The 16,751-nt window shown below is 39.0% G+C and overlaps 1 protein-coding gene across 1 annotated transcript in view; it reads left to right on the plus strand.

Annotated features, from left to right (window-relative positions):
- The first annotated feature begins 3,165 nt into the window (after positions 1-3,165).
- The window catches only part of CRISPLD1 (cysteine rich secretory protein LCCL domain containing 1), a 50,187-nt gene continuing 36,601 nt past the window's right edge, over positions 3,166-16,751 (plus strand). The window contains exons 1-2 of the mRNA XM_043601226.1: positions 3,166-3,534; positions 4,482-4,801. Of these exons, the coding sequence (XP_043457161.1) occupies positions 4,544-4,801 (258 nt within the window). The 5' untranslated portion in view covers positions 3,166-3,534; positions 4,482-4,543. The remainder of the gene's footprint in view (positions 3,535-4,481; positions 4,802-16,751) is intronic.

Here is a 16,751-nt window from a genome sequence, read left to right on the forward strand (position 1 = left end):
CACCTAAGTATGCACATTAGTATAAAATGATAGCGGCATGGAGAAAGTGACATTGCCAGAGGAAAGTATCTTCTTTGTAGAATATGTCTGTTTGAATACTTTGAGCTGCAAGTATTTGAATACCCAAGTCAACATGGCCTAAACAATACATTTAATATCTCTTGCAGGCAGAAACATGGAGGCTAGGTGTTCAATGACAGATCAATGGCAGAGAGACTCAGACACATCTGTCTTTCCATTCTGCCATGTTGGTAATTCTCTGCTCTCAGGCTTGCCTGTCTTCTTTGTACAAGAACTGCTGCATCTTTAAATTTCACAAACTTATCAGCACCTGCAGGGGCATTTTCTCTTTCCACATCTCTTTTTATCACAAAAGAAAACCTTGCCAGCCCTCTTCCTCATACTTAAGCAGATTTCCTCCATCCTTTCAGTAACCACTGTTGCCTGTAAATCCATGCTAAATCAATCACTACTAGCAGGGATACATTGTGTTGATTGGCTTTGACTAATCAACATTCACCTCCTAAGGATGCCAGTTTGACAGCATGTGAAAGGGTGACCACCCCCAGTATACCAGAGGCTTGGAAAAAAGGGGTGGAAGGCTGGTTGTCAGGTTAGGCAATCAACAGTGTCTGCCACAAGACAGTAGAAATCGTAAAGACAAACATGGTTTTCCAAGGAACATCCTTAGCCACAAACCAATGTGTCATTTTTACATGCACTCAGTGCTGAGATGTTCACTCTCCCTGTATGTAGATTTCTTAACAACAAATAAAAATGTGAAGTGATCATCTTTAAGTATTCAAGAATACTGTGTTTCATTTTGCTATTCAAAATATTTGCAGCACATACATTAAATCATATATGACCAGATGTATTATCAAAATGTTAATATTTAATACAATGAATGTTTGAATCATTCTTTTACATAAAAATATGACCGGCAGCACCAAATTGGAAGCCAATTTAAATGCTGAGCCAAAGGATACAAACTTTTTTATCCTTGTCTGGTGAGTTTGGAATTAAAACCTTAAAACCAAATCTAATTTTCTTTAATGTAAGCCTTTAGGTATATGATTTGTATATTGTGTGGAAAGGTTTATAATGGAAACATTCAAATATAAATGCATTTAACTTCAAGTCCTTATCATCTTAACTCCCTTCTTCCCAATTTAAATTCACTTTAAAAATATTTTAAGTAATGGGGCTCCTGGGAAGCTCTTTTGGTTAAGAGTCTGACACTTGATATCTGACTCAGGTCATGATCTCATGATTCATGAGATCAAGCCCAGCATCAGGCTCTGTGCTGACAGTGTGGAGCCTGCTTTGGATTCTCTGACTCTTTCTCTACCCCTCTCCCACTGTCTCTTGTGTTTTCTCTCTCTCTCTCTCTCAAAATAAATAAATAAGCATTTAAAAAATTTTCAACTAATGCTATTACTGTTAAGATTTTTAAATTTTTATTCATTTTTATTTTTTTAAAGTTTATTTATTTATTTTTTGAGACAGAGAGAGCAAGAACAGGGGAGGAAGAGGGGAGAGGGTGAGAGAATATCCCAAACAGGCTCCATGCTGTCAGCACAAGAGTCCCATGCATCTTGATCCCGAGTCCCATGCGGCTTGATCCCACAAACCGTGAGATTACCACCTGAGACAGAATCAAGAGTTGGGCGTTTAACCTACTGACCCACCCAGGCGCCTCACTTTTAAGATTTTTTATTTGCTACTCCATATACTTTTCAATACCACATTAAAACTGTAGTTTCCAGGAGAGAAAGCCAGTTTTCTGAACCCTGCGCAGAAGAGTTATAAATAATTTTGAAAAGTATAAATCAAGCCTTTGGGGCTTAAACTGCTATGAAGTTGCAAAATTACACCTTCTATGAAAGTCATATGTGCACCAAAATCTTTCACCTTCTGTGCCCTCGATAGGTGATGCTTCCCTGTTCTTTACTGTGAGAAGAAGCAAGGTCTCATACTCAACTAGAGGCTTAAATCTCAGTTTTTAGGTTTGATAAAGTGTAATTATATGGTGGAAGGAGACAGGTAGCAGCTTGGGATGATTTGGTAGTTACTGTCAAATGTTTTACTTCTTTTGATCATATGCTATATACTGTAGCATTTAGAAGTAAAGAATTAAAATCATGGTTCGCTATAGAAGGAAAGCAAAGGTAAATGAATTAAACAAATGCTTCTTAATAAAAAACCCTTCCTGTAGAAGGAGCACCACATTCAGTAGGATGAGTTTCCGTGAATTTAAAGTTAGTAATTTTAGTACTCCAGATAATAACACGGACAACAGGGAAACTGACGCTCATTTCCCTATCAGTTCTAGAGCTGGGTTTTTAATTCCTGTTAGTATAGCATTGATAAATTAATTGAGGGTGCCCTTCATATGTCAACGCCAAAACTATCTACATTCCTAGAAAAGAAAAAAAAAAAAACAACACTGGTCACCTTTTCTTCTGGTCACTTTGGGAAATGAATGTCCCATATCTTATGGATGACGAAGTGGGACTCTCAACTGTCAGGCAAGTGACAGCTCACAACATCATTCTATGAAACCCCTTCCCCATCTGGTCATCATAAGAGTTTAATGGAGCCAAAAAGAACAACATCTCAATTCTAGAACTGGGTCCTGGAAAACAGAAGTGATCTCCTGGAGAAAATAAAAGAAAAAGCCTTTCTTTCCCCATCCCCTTCTCCCCAGTACCTCTTCCGCATCTCTAGGGTCTAAGGTGTTAACCCATCCCTGCTCCCTCTGCATGCTCTCTGGAGCGCCCCCTTCTCTGTAAGGGTAGTTAAAGCCATTTTAGCATCTCTGGAAGGAACTAGGAAGAAGGCCTCCGAAAGCAGAGGAGCTGTGAGGGGCGGGAGGAGTGGGGGCCTTCCTTTTGCATACGTCCCCCCGCCAGGGTCCAGACCTGTACTCCGGGCCTCTGAATCCCAAAGCACGCCCACAAAGGCCAAGCGTCCAGGCTTCGCCGGGCCGGGGGGGAAACAGCGCGGCTGCTCCATGCTCCACAGCGGGCAGCGGGCCAGGCTGAGTAGAGGTGGGGGTGGGCGAGGAGGGGCGCTCACGTCACGTGCGCGCGCAGGGACCGCAATAAATGCCCGGGAGCTCGCGGGAGCGGCGGAAGCGCCCGGCGCCTGGCTCTGCGCACCGCGGCGGCAACGGGTGGGAGCGCTAGGTCGCCGCCAGCCTTCGCCTCCCAGCCCCGCTCCTGTCTCCGCCCCTTGCTCTAGCGGAGAACGCTCCGAGAAGCCCGGGCGCCCACCCCGGCTAGCTAACCGGGCGGCTCCCTTTCAGCCCCAATTTCGAGCTCTAACTTCGGAGCGCTTCGCCTGCTCCAGGTCCTGACGGAACCGCGGAGGCCCAGGCTCGAGTCCACCGCAGTCAGCGCCTCGGACGCGCCGCGCGGGTCCTTCCCGACCCGGCTGTGTGTGTGCAGTCGTGTGCGCAGGCTGGGGCGGCTGCGGGAGGCCGGCCGTCGTGTTGGGCTCCGCTCTCGTAGGGAACTTCACGCTGGAGAGGTAAAGGCATTTCTAAAACGCTTTGCCTAGTCGTCAGGCTCCACCCTTTCCTATCTACCTTTTTCTTCTAAACCTCCAGTTTAAAAAAAAAAAAAAAAAGCCAGCTTGTAGAGAATGGGCAGACACGGAATGTGGGTGGGCTACTTGGAAAGCTGCAGCGATGAGATTTGCGGGAGCTTGTTCTTGCAAGTGACTTTGTGGGCTTCACCTCCTCCTTCTGTCGCGCGCTTTCCGTTTGGGTTAAGTGAAGAATGTGCGCCTGCGGCGTGTGGGAGGAAAAGCTGAAGTTGCTGATGAACTGTTGGCTTTTTCGGGTGCAGGCCACAGGTTGGGCGCACACTTTCCAGGAAATAATGATTGAATTCTTCTTGCCCTGCGCCTGGTAAGAGGAGACTTCCTCCCAGACCATTATTTCCTATTAGTTCCGTGGGCCCTCTAGATGTGCCCGGGGATACATGTGTGGATGACATTTTGTACTTCTTTAAAACATTCACCACAATTCCAGAATGTGATGGACATTCCGAGTATCTGCGAACTAGAGATAGGACACTGGTCGAAAATAATACCTTACAACGGAGGTATTTACAGAAAACACTGTAAATAGATAATATGCTTTGCAGGCTGTATTTGACACATACATAGCCCTTTTAAGCTTTTCAATTGAGAAATTAATTTGAAGGGTTGACTCTTTTTTTTTGCCATTTGTTTTGTCCTCGTGCATGTTATTTTGGTAATTATAGTTGTCTATTTTGTGGAAACAATGCATTATGAAAAGTCCTCTGGAGGAAAAATGGATTGGAGATAAGTTATTTCAAAAAGTGCGTGGCCATTTGTTGGGATTATATAAACAAATCAAACTGGCCTTTGTTACTGTTACTTTACTTTTGTTATTAGAAAATTAATATCTGCCTAGATTTTCACCTTAATCACACTGCATGTCGTTATAGCCAAAAGGAGTGGAAGAGCCTGTCTTGGAGATTTTCCCGGGGAAATCCTGAGATCATTCATTATGAAGTGTACCGCGCAGGAGTGGCTCAGAGTAACCACAGTGCTATTCATGGCTAGAGCAATTCCAGCCATGGTAGTTCCTAATGCTACTTTATTGGAGAAACTTTTGGAAAAGTACATGGATGAGGATGGTGAGTGGTGGATGGCCAAGCAAAGAGGGAAAAGGGCCATCACAGACAATGACATGCAGAGTATCTTGGACCTTCATAATAAATTACGAAGTCAGGTGTATCCAACAGCATCTAATATGCAGTATATGGTAAGGAAATTTTTCAAATGGTATGTACAAAAAAATGTTCATTAATGCTTTCAGTCTTCCTGGTTAAATTACCTCATGCTATTATTTAATCTTTACCATTTGTCTTGTATGAAATTAAAATTTTTCTTTGGGAGTATATTCCTCTGCATATTCTTTTACTAGATTCCTTTTATTCTAAGAGTGCTTTGAATTTCGGAGTAGACTTAAATACCTTTAGATGCAATGTTTCTGCTAAAAGCTTCACATTCTACTCTTACTAGGAAGATTCCTATACTGACAATCCTGAACAGCTGATGCATTTGCTTTTAAGTGAGTTAGTAGAACTATTACTTCCTAATTCCTAACTGATGGAACTTTCTTATGAATGGTGGATCTGAAAAATCAAGGAAGAATAATCTGAAGCAGTTTTCTAGATTGTCGATAACTTTCCAAAGGGTCCATGCTTCTTACCAATATGTAAATAACATTGTGAAGGGTATATTTCTGTGGTTGCTTTATGTTATGTGTGCTTTGGCAATGACTTTTTTCTTCTTCTGGATTTATTTATGCACTTTGCACTTTGACAAGTGAAAACAAGCCTGGACAAAGAATTAAAAAAAAATAAGTGACTTATCCTAAAAACCTCATATTAATTTTTAGAATTAAGTACCAAGTTTGGGAATCAAACTTACTTTTAAAAAGCTATTAGTATATAACTCATTAGTGTAATACTCTATGCCTGAAATATTTAGAAAACTATTCAAATATTTATTATACTAAAATTAGGAAGGTACTAGCAAAAATTGATAATAATCATTGGTGATGGCAATGCCTATGTAGGGTGCAGTTAATTTTAAAGCGTTCTAGTTTTTCTTCTTTCTGCATTCACAATAGTGTTGAGGGGTATTTCCTATTTAGGCAGCTTTCATGATAGATAAAAGTTCTAAGTTCACATTACCCATTACAAAATATAGCATTATATTATTTTAACTTTTGCCAGAAAAAAAAAAATTTACCCTGAAGAAAGTAGGTAGCACTCAAGAGCACTCAATAGAGGTTAAGAATCAGGACCTGACAATCAGGTGGTCTGGGTTTAAAGTATGGCACTTATAGTCATTAGCTGTGTGACTTAGGGCAACTTAATTTCTCTCTACTTCAGTTTTCTCATGTCCAGCATGCGTACTCACCTCAGAGGGTTGTAAGGATTGACAAGATAACCTATGTAAAGTTTAGCTCATTATCAGGCATATTGCAAGATCTCAGTAAGTGTTAGTATGACATATAGCTAATGTTATGTCTCCCCATACTGTTGCAGTAAAGTTCCTAAGAAAAGTCATTAGCTCTTTGCAAAAAATCTGTGTAGGATATGACATGGTAATGTCTCACATGTCTGCTTTTTGTGTATTTTAAACTGTTTGTCCAAAGTAAAAAATTCTAGGACTTCTTCGTTTGTGAGCTTTCAAACAGAAAGAGCCAATTATGGGGCCTTTCCAAGGAGGCCGCCATATGCTTATTCCATGTGCATAGATATTCCATTGCTTTGTATTTAAAATAAGGAAGAACTTGGGAGTTCAAACCCCCAAAAAGAAACCTGAAAATATTTGTGTGTGTTTTAAGTTATATGGAAATAATGAAAGAACAGTTCTGTAATTCGTTTTCATGTCGGACTTCCAAAAAAAATAACTACCTATTGTATGATGTCTAGTCTGGGCTGTTTCTGTGAGTTTCTTTTTAGTTTCGCTGGTTTCATTCTATCCTTGAAATGCAGATGTAGAAACCAGCCAGGGTTTATGTTGTGTTGCCCTTAGATACTGTTAGCACTGGAACTGTGTCTTGGCCATTAACGGGCTGCAGAGGACTTCATTGTCCAACTGTAATACTGGAAAACATTTTCTAGAATACACATTTAAGGGAAGTTTAAAAGAACAATACTACTTTATTTGAAATGTTGTTGACTTATGTAGTACATAGCAGTATAAGTACACATTTGATCCACTTTGTGAGAATATAATTTATTCAAATACTTATTTAAAGTGTATTTATTCTGAGAAAGCAAAATTAAAGTTTGGCTTAAAGATCTGCTTCCTGTAAAATCTGCAGTACCCTCTAGGTGCCACTGCTTTGTCTATTTGTATGCCATATGTCATATCACATTAAAAATGTGAATAGCCGGTTACCTTACTTATACTTGGTGCCTATTTTAGTCTACTCTTTGTCCTTGAACCTATGGCAGTCAAGCCACATCCACCTTTATTAACATCCCATCCCTACCCCTGTTCTTATCCTCATTTAACTAATAGGTTTAAAAATAGACTCTGGGAAGCCACATCTGCCCTTGGAAGAGCTTATAGACTGAGGAGAAAGAGTAGACACATTTGAAAATGTTAAATAAACAAGGACACAAAATTCAATGCTCTAGTGTGTGAATAATGTCAAGAGAGTACAGATAATGGAATATTCCTAATGGTGGGAGTTAATCAGTGGGGAAGATGGGTTTTATGGTGTTCCTGGAAGGTGGTCAAGACCCTGGATTGTGGCAAAGAGGGGAGGGCACATCTCAACTAGAGGAAGAGAAACAGACAAATGCTAGATCCAGGGAAATTTCTGGAAGAAGAGCAGGTGGAAGAAAGCACAGAACTGTGGCAGAATCAGTAAGGGCAGAGATGAATTATTGATTATAGAAACCAGTGATGCTTGGAAAGCCTCCATAATTGGCTATTTGAAAGCTCATATATAAGAAGTCATACAATTTTTTACTTTAGACACTTTACAGAGAGATATTACCCACATTTAATTTAGGGTAAATTGAAAAACTAGAGCTTTTAGGTAATCAAATTAAACTGTTGCTGAAGAGACAATGGATTTTAAAGGGAAAAATAGTAGCCGTGCACCTAGATAGCAGCAAGTTCACATTTGCCTCTACTCCTCGCTGGTATGTGAGCTCTGACAGTCAGCAACCACTCTGGGCATTGCTTTTCTCAGTAGTGGAATTGATGTAAAGAGGAGCCTGGGTGGCTCAGTCAGTTGAGCATCTGACTTTGGCTCAGGTCATGATCTCATGGTTTGTGGGTTCAGGCCCCACCTTGGGTTCTGTGCTGACAGCTCAGAGCCTGGAGCCTGTTTCAGATTCTGTGTCTCTCTCTGCCCCTCCCCCCCTCTTTCTCTTAAAAATAAATAAACATAAAAAAACTTTAAAAAATTGATGTAAAGAATAAAAACACAAGCGGTAATGAGATAAGACATTTGATACTGTTGTGCATACTCTTTTCAAGCCTTTCCTTTCCATGAGTTTTAACCTCATCATTTGGTTCTTTTACGTTTCTGGTTATATTATCAACATGTTCTTGTTTCCTGCTGGTCTCATAAAACTTTGTTTCTCAGGTTTTTCCTTTTGGCTGTCTCTCTTCCTGCTGGACATTATACTACTTTGGCTTAAAAACTTTTTTTTAAGTTTATTTATTTATTTTTTTTAGAGAGGGAGAGTGCACAGGTGAGCAGGGGAGGGGTAGAGAGAGAGGGAGAGAGAGAATCCCAAAAAGGCTCAGCACTGTCATTCTAGAGCCTGATGCAGGACTCACGAACTGTGAGACCATGACCTGAGCTGAAATCAAGACTCACAGACTTAACCACTTACCTGACTGAGCCACCCAGACACCCCCTTACTCCTTTGACTTTAAATACCGTGCGTATATTGATGGTGTTTAGTCCATAGCATAGTGTATATCTCTATCTAACCATCATCTCTTTGAGCTTCATTTACATATTTCCTTCTGCTTTCTGAGTCGTCTCCCTGTGGTGTTACTCCACAACTACTTCAAGCTTCAGATGTCTGTAAAGAAAATGAACTGCCTTACCTTTTTCCCTCCATCTTTGCCTGTGATCCTGCTTCCTTTCCTGGATTCTTTCTTAGTGGAACTCATTAACACCTGCTTAGTCCTCTGTCAACAAAACAAAATACTCCACAAAATAGAAGATTAAGCCCATTCCCAACTCTTGCCATGCTCCCATTTTTTCTCCCCACTTTAACATAACATATACATGCAAACATGAATACACAATTACTTGCCAAATTCTGTAGATTCTGTCTCAGAAATGTCTTTTGAATTCATCTCTTCCGTTTCATGCTAACCTTTGCTCATTATCTCACCTTTAGATTGGTACCACACCTTCTCACCCAACAGACTCTACCAGTCTGTTCCTACTTTATTTTAACTTTAGTCCACCTTCCTCACTGTCACTAAATCTTTTTATTCCAACAAATCTGTGGTGGTTACTTAGCTGCACAAAACTTCTGTTAACTTCTGTTAACTTCTAGATGCTCACAAGTTCAAGTTCACCTTGATAAATGTATAAAATGAGGCACATCCTGTCAATTCTGCCCCATGGCCCTCAACTCCCTTGTATATATCTGAATCTGTGTTCACATTGAACTATTCATTGTTCTTAAAGGTGGTTGTGCTTCCTCATGTTTCTGTGCCTCTTTACTCATTGATTTCTTCTGAGCCCAGAATGTCTGTACATCCTATCTCCTCATGACAATCTCTTACTCAAGACTAAGTTCAAATGTTGTCCTTCTGCAAAGCTTTCTCTTGTACACCTATTCCTCTGACCTACTCCTTCTGTGCTCCTAAAATATTTTATTCAAACCTGTTTGTAGTATTAAAATTTTGTTGCAGTTAATGTTCACATGTATGATTTCTAAGACTAAAATCCTTGAAGGTAAGCATCAGTCCTTACTTATGTTTATGGCCCTGTGCCTGATGCACAGAAGTACTCAGTAAATATTTGCTGATTTAATATTGTTGGTTGTTCAATAAATGTGTGTTGAATAACAGGATGGATAGAAGAATAGGTAAGATTATATATAAGTATGAAATATGAGGACAGGCAAGAAAGAAGAATTAAAATAATAAAAGTTCTGAGAGGAAGGATATCAACAACACTGGAGACAGTGACATAGAAAATGGAAATACTAGAGATGAAGGATTAAATGTTTCAAATAATTCAATATTTAAAATACTTACGGTATACTAAAGACTATCCTGTAATACAGAGCTACTGAGATAGTAATAAATATATTCAAGTGTTCTGAAATTCAAGTAAATGGGTATTTACCTCTTGCTATAAATTTTTAACATGAGCCTCTGAAACATTATAGAGTGACTGAAATCCCAAATAGTTCACTGTGATGCAAAGTGTACCTAACTCTAGAATGTACTTTAGCAACCAAGAAATTTTACCTAAAAAAGGACACATGGGCCAATGATATAAGCTGTTCTCTCACTAAGATAAGTATTTCCACATCTTTTAGGGAACTGTTGAAAGACATTCTGCTGGGAGGGTTGATGGCTGTGCCTGTTTGCTGTCACCTCACATATGGGTGAAACTGTGGGTACACCTTGGCATTGCACTTTTCCAAATGTAGAACAAAATGCATCTGGATACCTCTCCTTCTGGTAGGCAACCAGAGGTTCGCTGAGCCAAACAACCAGCAGTCCTTTTGGCCCGTGGCGCATGTTGCAATGACTTGGTTCCAGCTTGCCACTTAGAGTCTTTCTAAGGCCATGTTTAACATGGGAAGTCAAGTTTTGTTGTTATTGTTCTTGTTTTTTCCTATATTTCAGTATATCACATGATCCCAGAAACTAGACATGAGTCAACCTAGTTTGCCATATTTTTAATATAGGACAGAATGTACACAGATCAGCTTTTTTTTTTTTTTAATAGTCTGGGTTCTGCCCTATTTCTGTCTGTAGCCTGAATCCATGCCTGAAATAGTGATCTTTGTCTTGTGAGTTGCTGTTTACTCTCATAAATCCATATTTTCTTACATTATTTTCCACCTGCTACATATACTCAGAATAAATGCAGATAATGAAATGATGGCTTCATAAGTCATTTGGCCAAAAGCCCATGTTTACACATTTTTTATCTTGCTGAAAGTGGGAGGAATTCACATCAATTAAGATTTTGTTACAACTCTTGATTCCCCAAATGGTAATTTTTCTCTCTGTATATTGATACTTGCTTGGTAATTTTCAAAAAGTAAATGTTTTCATCTTTTATTGACATACAGTATAATCTACATTCACTTAAAAGTGCATGAAATATCTTTCTTAGTTCAAAGAATGTTATAATTATTTAAAGTTAAGATGTTTTATTCTGTATTTAAAATAGATTATTTAATTTTCCTGAAGTGTTTTTACTTTATCTTAATAATATTGTTTAGATAGAATAAAGTTATGTTTTATTTTCAGTATCTTACTCTATGGAAGTTAAAAATTTACAAAACCTTAATTTGAATAGATAGTTGTTGTTTTTTAAAGATATTAGCACTTGAAATTAATGTATTTTTCTTTTCAGAAGTTGCATTGTAAATGGCAATACCCATAGGAAGAAAGTGACATTACAGCCCAGTTTTATAGAATTTAGTAATTACCTTGGAGTTCTAGAAGATTAAAGATACCTCCTAAATGTAAGCAGCAAGTCAAGGGTCTTAGAAAGGAAAGAGAAGATAAGTAGTTTCAGTAGGAGAATGGAACACTCAAAGCCAGAAAAATGCCATATTTTGAAATTGCTGTTGTTATTTATTCCTTCAATCAGCAGGTATTGGAGGTTACAATTATGGCAGGCACCATGTAGGGCCCAGCGGTAACCACAACAAATATTCTTCCTTGCCTAAAATAGGTATGAAGACCCTGAATCTCCAAATTCAACAAAGGGCCCACGTGGTTGACACAGAGTGAAGGGCGGGAGGTGGGGATGTGGGGGTGGGGGGGGGATGTAATGTAGGAAATGAGATCAGGACAGATAAAAATCATTTTAAAAACTCACTTTCAGTCTGAGTGGTAAGAAGCCATTTGAACTGTTTGAACAGAGGAATGGTATGATCTTCTACTTATCCAGAATCCTCTGGCTTTGTTGAGAACAGAAGTTAGATGGTGGGAGGTGGGGCAAAAGTGTGAGCAAGGAGATGAAGCTATTGGAATAATCCATCTAACACTAGGAATAGGTTGGTAGCCATGAAGGTGGTGAGAGGTGACAAGAGTGTGAACACACACTAAAACCCCTTTGTAATCATAACATCAGTCTTGAAATTTTCAAGGAAGCCTTGTTGCAAGACTAACGAAATTGCCTTGGTGAGCCAGGCAGCAGGAGGCTAGGAGTTTCAGCATCAGGTGCAATTTTGAAATCCACTCAATCCCTGGCTATGGTTTTTTGAAAACTGGTGGCAGTTACCATTCTGGTTTGAAGATCAATGGGGAAGATTCTATATTGTTCAACTGATAGTGGTTTCCACAATGGTTTTAGAGATCTCAGAAATGACTCAGTTACTGGATACACATTTTGCCAACCATATTCCAATAGATCAGAGGAGGTGGAACCAATCTCTGCCTCCCTGCTTTACAGGGTAAGAATGCCTGCTGTTTTCCCATGTGTTTTGCTCTCCTGTCCCACTTGCCTAAAAGCCAGTCTACCTCTCACTCCCTCCATAAACAACAGAGGATGAGAATTTTAGCATGAGAAGCAGAACAGGACAGTGGTCCAGTTCCTGTCCAGTAGTCACCAGTTTCCCTATCATGGGGTATGTCATTAGGATTTTATTTCATTTTGGAGTTAACAGATTTTGGATGTGATGTATAGCTGTACAGATTTTGCCTGATGAACTAGAAATATTGGAGTTACCGTATTTTTAAGATAAGGAAGAATGTACACAGATCAGGTCTTTTTGTAAAAAAATTTTTTTGGTAATGTTTATATTTGACAGAGAGAGACAGAGTGCTAGCAGGGGAGGGGCAGAGACAGAGGGAGACACAGAATCCAAAGCAGGCTCCAGGCTCTGAGCTGTCAGCACAGAGCTCGATGTGGGGCTCAAATTCATGAATCGTGACATCGTGACCTGAGCCTAAGTAAGATGCTTAACCGACCCAGCCACCCTGGTGCCCCAACAGATCAGCTTTTGGTAGAGAAAGCTGGAGCTCAATTTTGGACATATTAAACTTAAGATTTAGCTTAAATATCCAAGTGAATTTGTCAAGAATGCAATTAGACACGTGGTGTGGGCTAATCTGGAACATGAAGTTAACACTTGTCAGCATTTAGATGGTATTTAAAGCTGTGAAAAGAAGTGAGATCATCAAGGAAGTTAGTATAGGTAGAGATGTTTGAGATTTGAGCCCTTGAGACACTTTACAGTGTAGAGGTAGAAAGGTGAGGAGAAACAGCAAAGGGAATTGGAAATTAGGAAACAACAACAACAACAACAACAACAACAAAACAGGGAGCGTGATGTCCTGGAAGCCAGAAATGCTGATCAGCTCTATTAGATACCGCTTATGAAGATAAGTAAAATGAGGACTCTTGAGTTTAACAACATGGACACCACACTGAAGGTGTGATAAAATAGTCTAGGTGAAGTCCCAGTGGTCCAAGGGTAGTTGGGCAGAATAGGATGAAAAAATGAACATGCTTGTTCATTCACTTATTTGTCAAACATGTATGTTCCATGTTCTATGGGCCAGGTAGTATCTGCAGTCTTAACCATTTTCTAACCCAAATTTTTCAACTTAGTTTTAGAAGATGTAATTCAATTAGGGAACATATCCCAAATTTATAACAATGGTCAATAGGAAAATGCAGTTTCTTTGCATAATTATTTTTTTGCAATTACTGTTACTGAATGCCTTCATTACAAACAAAATAATTATCTAATAATTTATAAACACAAGCGAGTGACATTTAATTCAAGAACATTCTTTGCTATTGTTCAGCTGTGTTCTCTCACACACAGTACTTTTAAGAACTTATACAACCAAATAATTATACATGATTTAAAATTTAAATTCTCATATTTTAATGATTTTTACTAATTCAATTAAAGCCAAATATTTACTAAACTGACATACATATGTCTTATATATTACTGTGTGTAATATATACATATATACAATGTCTAGTTCATTGGAAGAAAATGTACAAATTCAAGTGGTAATGAATTGTCTGGTGAAGGTATTATAATAAGTATGTTTAAGTAACCCTTTCCTTACCCTCTCTCTCTGTCCCTCCCCCATTCATGCGCTCTCTCTCTCTCTCTCTCTCTCTCAAAAACATAAAAAAAATTAAGGAACCCTTTCCTTATTTTCCCATATATGTGTTGCCTTCAAAATTTTAAGAAGTTACAGAAAAACTGTTATAATTGATTAAACCAATTTGTTACTGATAAATTTGTGTTTGAGAAAGCATTTAATTCAACAAATACTGATTGAACATTTTTATGCCTGGCACTGTTCTTGATGCTGGAGAATATATCAGTGTATAAAATGTTCAACAAATTAATGAAAATAAGGAGAATGAGACAGTAGGGAATGATAGAAGTGGAGCTGATCCCACTTATCGGGTGGTTGGGGCAGATTTCTCTGAGTTGGTGGCTTTAGAGCTGAGAGCTAAGTTACAAGAAGTAGTCAGCTAAACAAAAATACAGAGGTCTGGGAAAAAGGAATGCCAGACACAAAGTCTCTAAGTCAGAAATGAAGTGGGGGTCACAAAGAAGGCTAGTGTGACTGAATTTTATTTAGTGATGAGGAAAGTGTTAGAAAATGAAGTAGACTTATAAGCATGGGCCAGAAGTCCTTTTGGGTTATAGGTGAGGAGAAACTTGGATTTTATTCTGAGTGAAATCCACTGGAAAATTTCTTGCAAGGGATTGACCTGGTCAGTTTCCAGTTTCAAAAATTATTCTGACTTCATTATGGAGAGTGGTCCGCAGGAGAGCTAAGGTTGAAAGCAGAGAGACAGAAAGCCATTGCTATATTCTGAATGTGAGATGATGGTGACTGGGACCAGGGGGATAAGTGGTAAAGATGGAGAGTGGTGGGTTGTTTCAGGATATGATTTGACGCCATTGCTGAAGGTTTGGTTGATAGCTTTAATGTGAGGGTGAAGGATACAGAGGAATCTGAGTTGTTACTAGGTTTTTCCTAAGCAGGTTGGTAGATAGACAATTTTGAAATCAGTCATCAGGAAATTAAAGATAGCAAGTATTTTTCATGGAAAAGCAATTAGGTATGATTTGGGGAATAGGAATAAAGGTGCTTTAGTCCAGCACTGCTCAGACTTTAATGTGCATATAAATCCCCTGAACATCTTGTTAAAATACAGATTTTGAGTCAGTAAGTCTGTGCGGGCCTCAGGATTATGCAAGCTCCCAGGTGATGTGGCAGCACTGTCTGGGAATAGACTTTAGGCTCCCTGGAGGACTTGAAACTTTGAATAGACTTTAGGCTCTCTGGAGGACATGAAATATTGACTCTGCAATTCTCATTCTTTATTTTTCCCCTCCTCAACTATCACATTCACCTTCTCCATTTTTAGAAGGTAGCAGCTGTAACTACTAATGTCAGACAACAGAAATTCCTTTTCACTCTTTTAAGAAGTGTTAAGAAACCAAAAAGGTGAAGACATTTGAATGATAAAATCCCCAATGCCTAATGTTTAAGTCAGTCTAATTGGAGGAGAAATGGAAAATGAAATCTTAAAATCAGTCAATGGCACGGTTCTGCAGGATAGTGAAAAGTGAGATGCAGTCAATGACAGAGTAAACAATAAAGGCCATAGAAGTGAAGATGGAGGCAAGTATGGAGGGGCAACTAGATAAGACCCAGGAACGAACATGAGAGTTTTGTTCAGAGACTTCCCCACGTGTGTGTGTTATCTCAGACAATAGAAAATAATCCTGCAAATGGGGCAAGCCAATCAAGGTGTTGGGAGAAAAACAAAACTGTTATCTTATATTTCCTCCAGACATGGCAAATCCATACCTGAAATACCGAATGGCTGTATATAGTGAGACCGGATGTTGTCCAGAAAAGGGATACCAAAGTTCTAGAGGTGTTGGGGGAGCCGTAGCTCTGGACTGAGATGGAATAAGAGCATCAGAACTCCTGCCTACAAAGAAAGGGCAAGAGGTCTGTTCACCAAGAGTTCTGTGAACACAGAAAACTAAACAAAAAGCATCAGTATTTCACAGGAGCACCTGTGCCATGATTCCATATACCTTGGGTTTTTTGATGTTTTTTTCCAGATCTTGCCAAGCCTGCTTACCTTTGCACATGTTAGAATGCTTTCCTTGTTTTCTCTGTAATGGATTTCTTCTCTTAAGAATCTGTTTTTGTCTAAACCCTCCATACAGAGTTAGGTGCACTCCCACTCACTTCCCTGGCTTCCATAGCATTTCATATTTGCCTGTGCCCCTGGTGTTTGCATCCTGTCTCTTTCTCTGACCTTCCATTCCGTTATGGGAAGCGGCTGTGCTTTAGTAATTTTTGCATTCCCCAGCTAAGTGGCTGACAGATGCTTTAATTTGAATTTGAAATTTGCAATTCTACTTCCTCCATCTTCACTCCTATGGCCTTTATTGTTTATTCTGTCATTGCACCTCACTTTTCACTGTCCTGCAGAACTGTGCCATTGACTGATTTTAAGATTTCACTTTCCATTTCTCCTCCAATTAGACTGACTTAAACATTAGGCCTTGGGGATGACAGATGGTAGTTGGAAGGGGAAAAAATGGAATGAATAAATGAAAAATGAAAAGATGACTAGATTTCCACCAATAATTTTAAAATGGGTGCATGCAAAATAATTTGAGTATTTCTGTTCTGATAACAAAATGCTGTTAAAAATTGAAAAAGCATTCTTTTCAGTGAAGTATAGTGTTACATTTTACTTAATTTTATATATTGGTTAGGTAATTTTTTTGCATTTTGCTTAGGTAAAATCATTCTTTAATAATTATGACAGGTGGCTAATTTAGCATTGGATTTCAGTGTTAAAATGGCCTATGTCTCCTGAAGTGAGGATGTCTAGATCCCTCAGTAAGTAGGGAGACTCAGGAGATATAGGGATCAGAATACTATGGCTTTTGCTGGAGAACTGCTTCTAAAATGTCAATCACAATGTGGTAAAAAGTACA

The sequence above is a fragment of the Prionailurus bengalensis genome, chromosome F2 (genome assembly GCF_016509475.1).
Source record: "Prionailurus bengalensis isolate Pbe53 chromosome F2, Fcat_Pben_1.1_paternal_pri, whole genome shotgun sequence".
Lineage (NCBI taxonomy): Eukaryota > Metazoa > Chordata > Mammalia > Carnivora > Felidae > Prionailurus > Prionailurus bengalensis.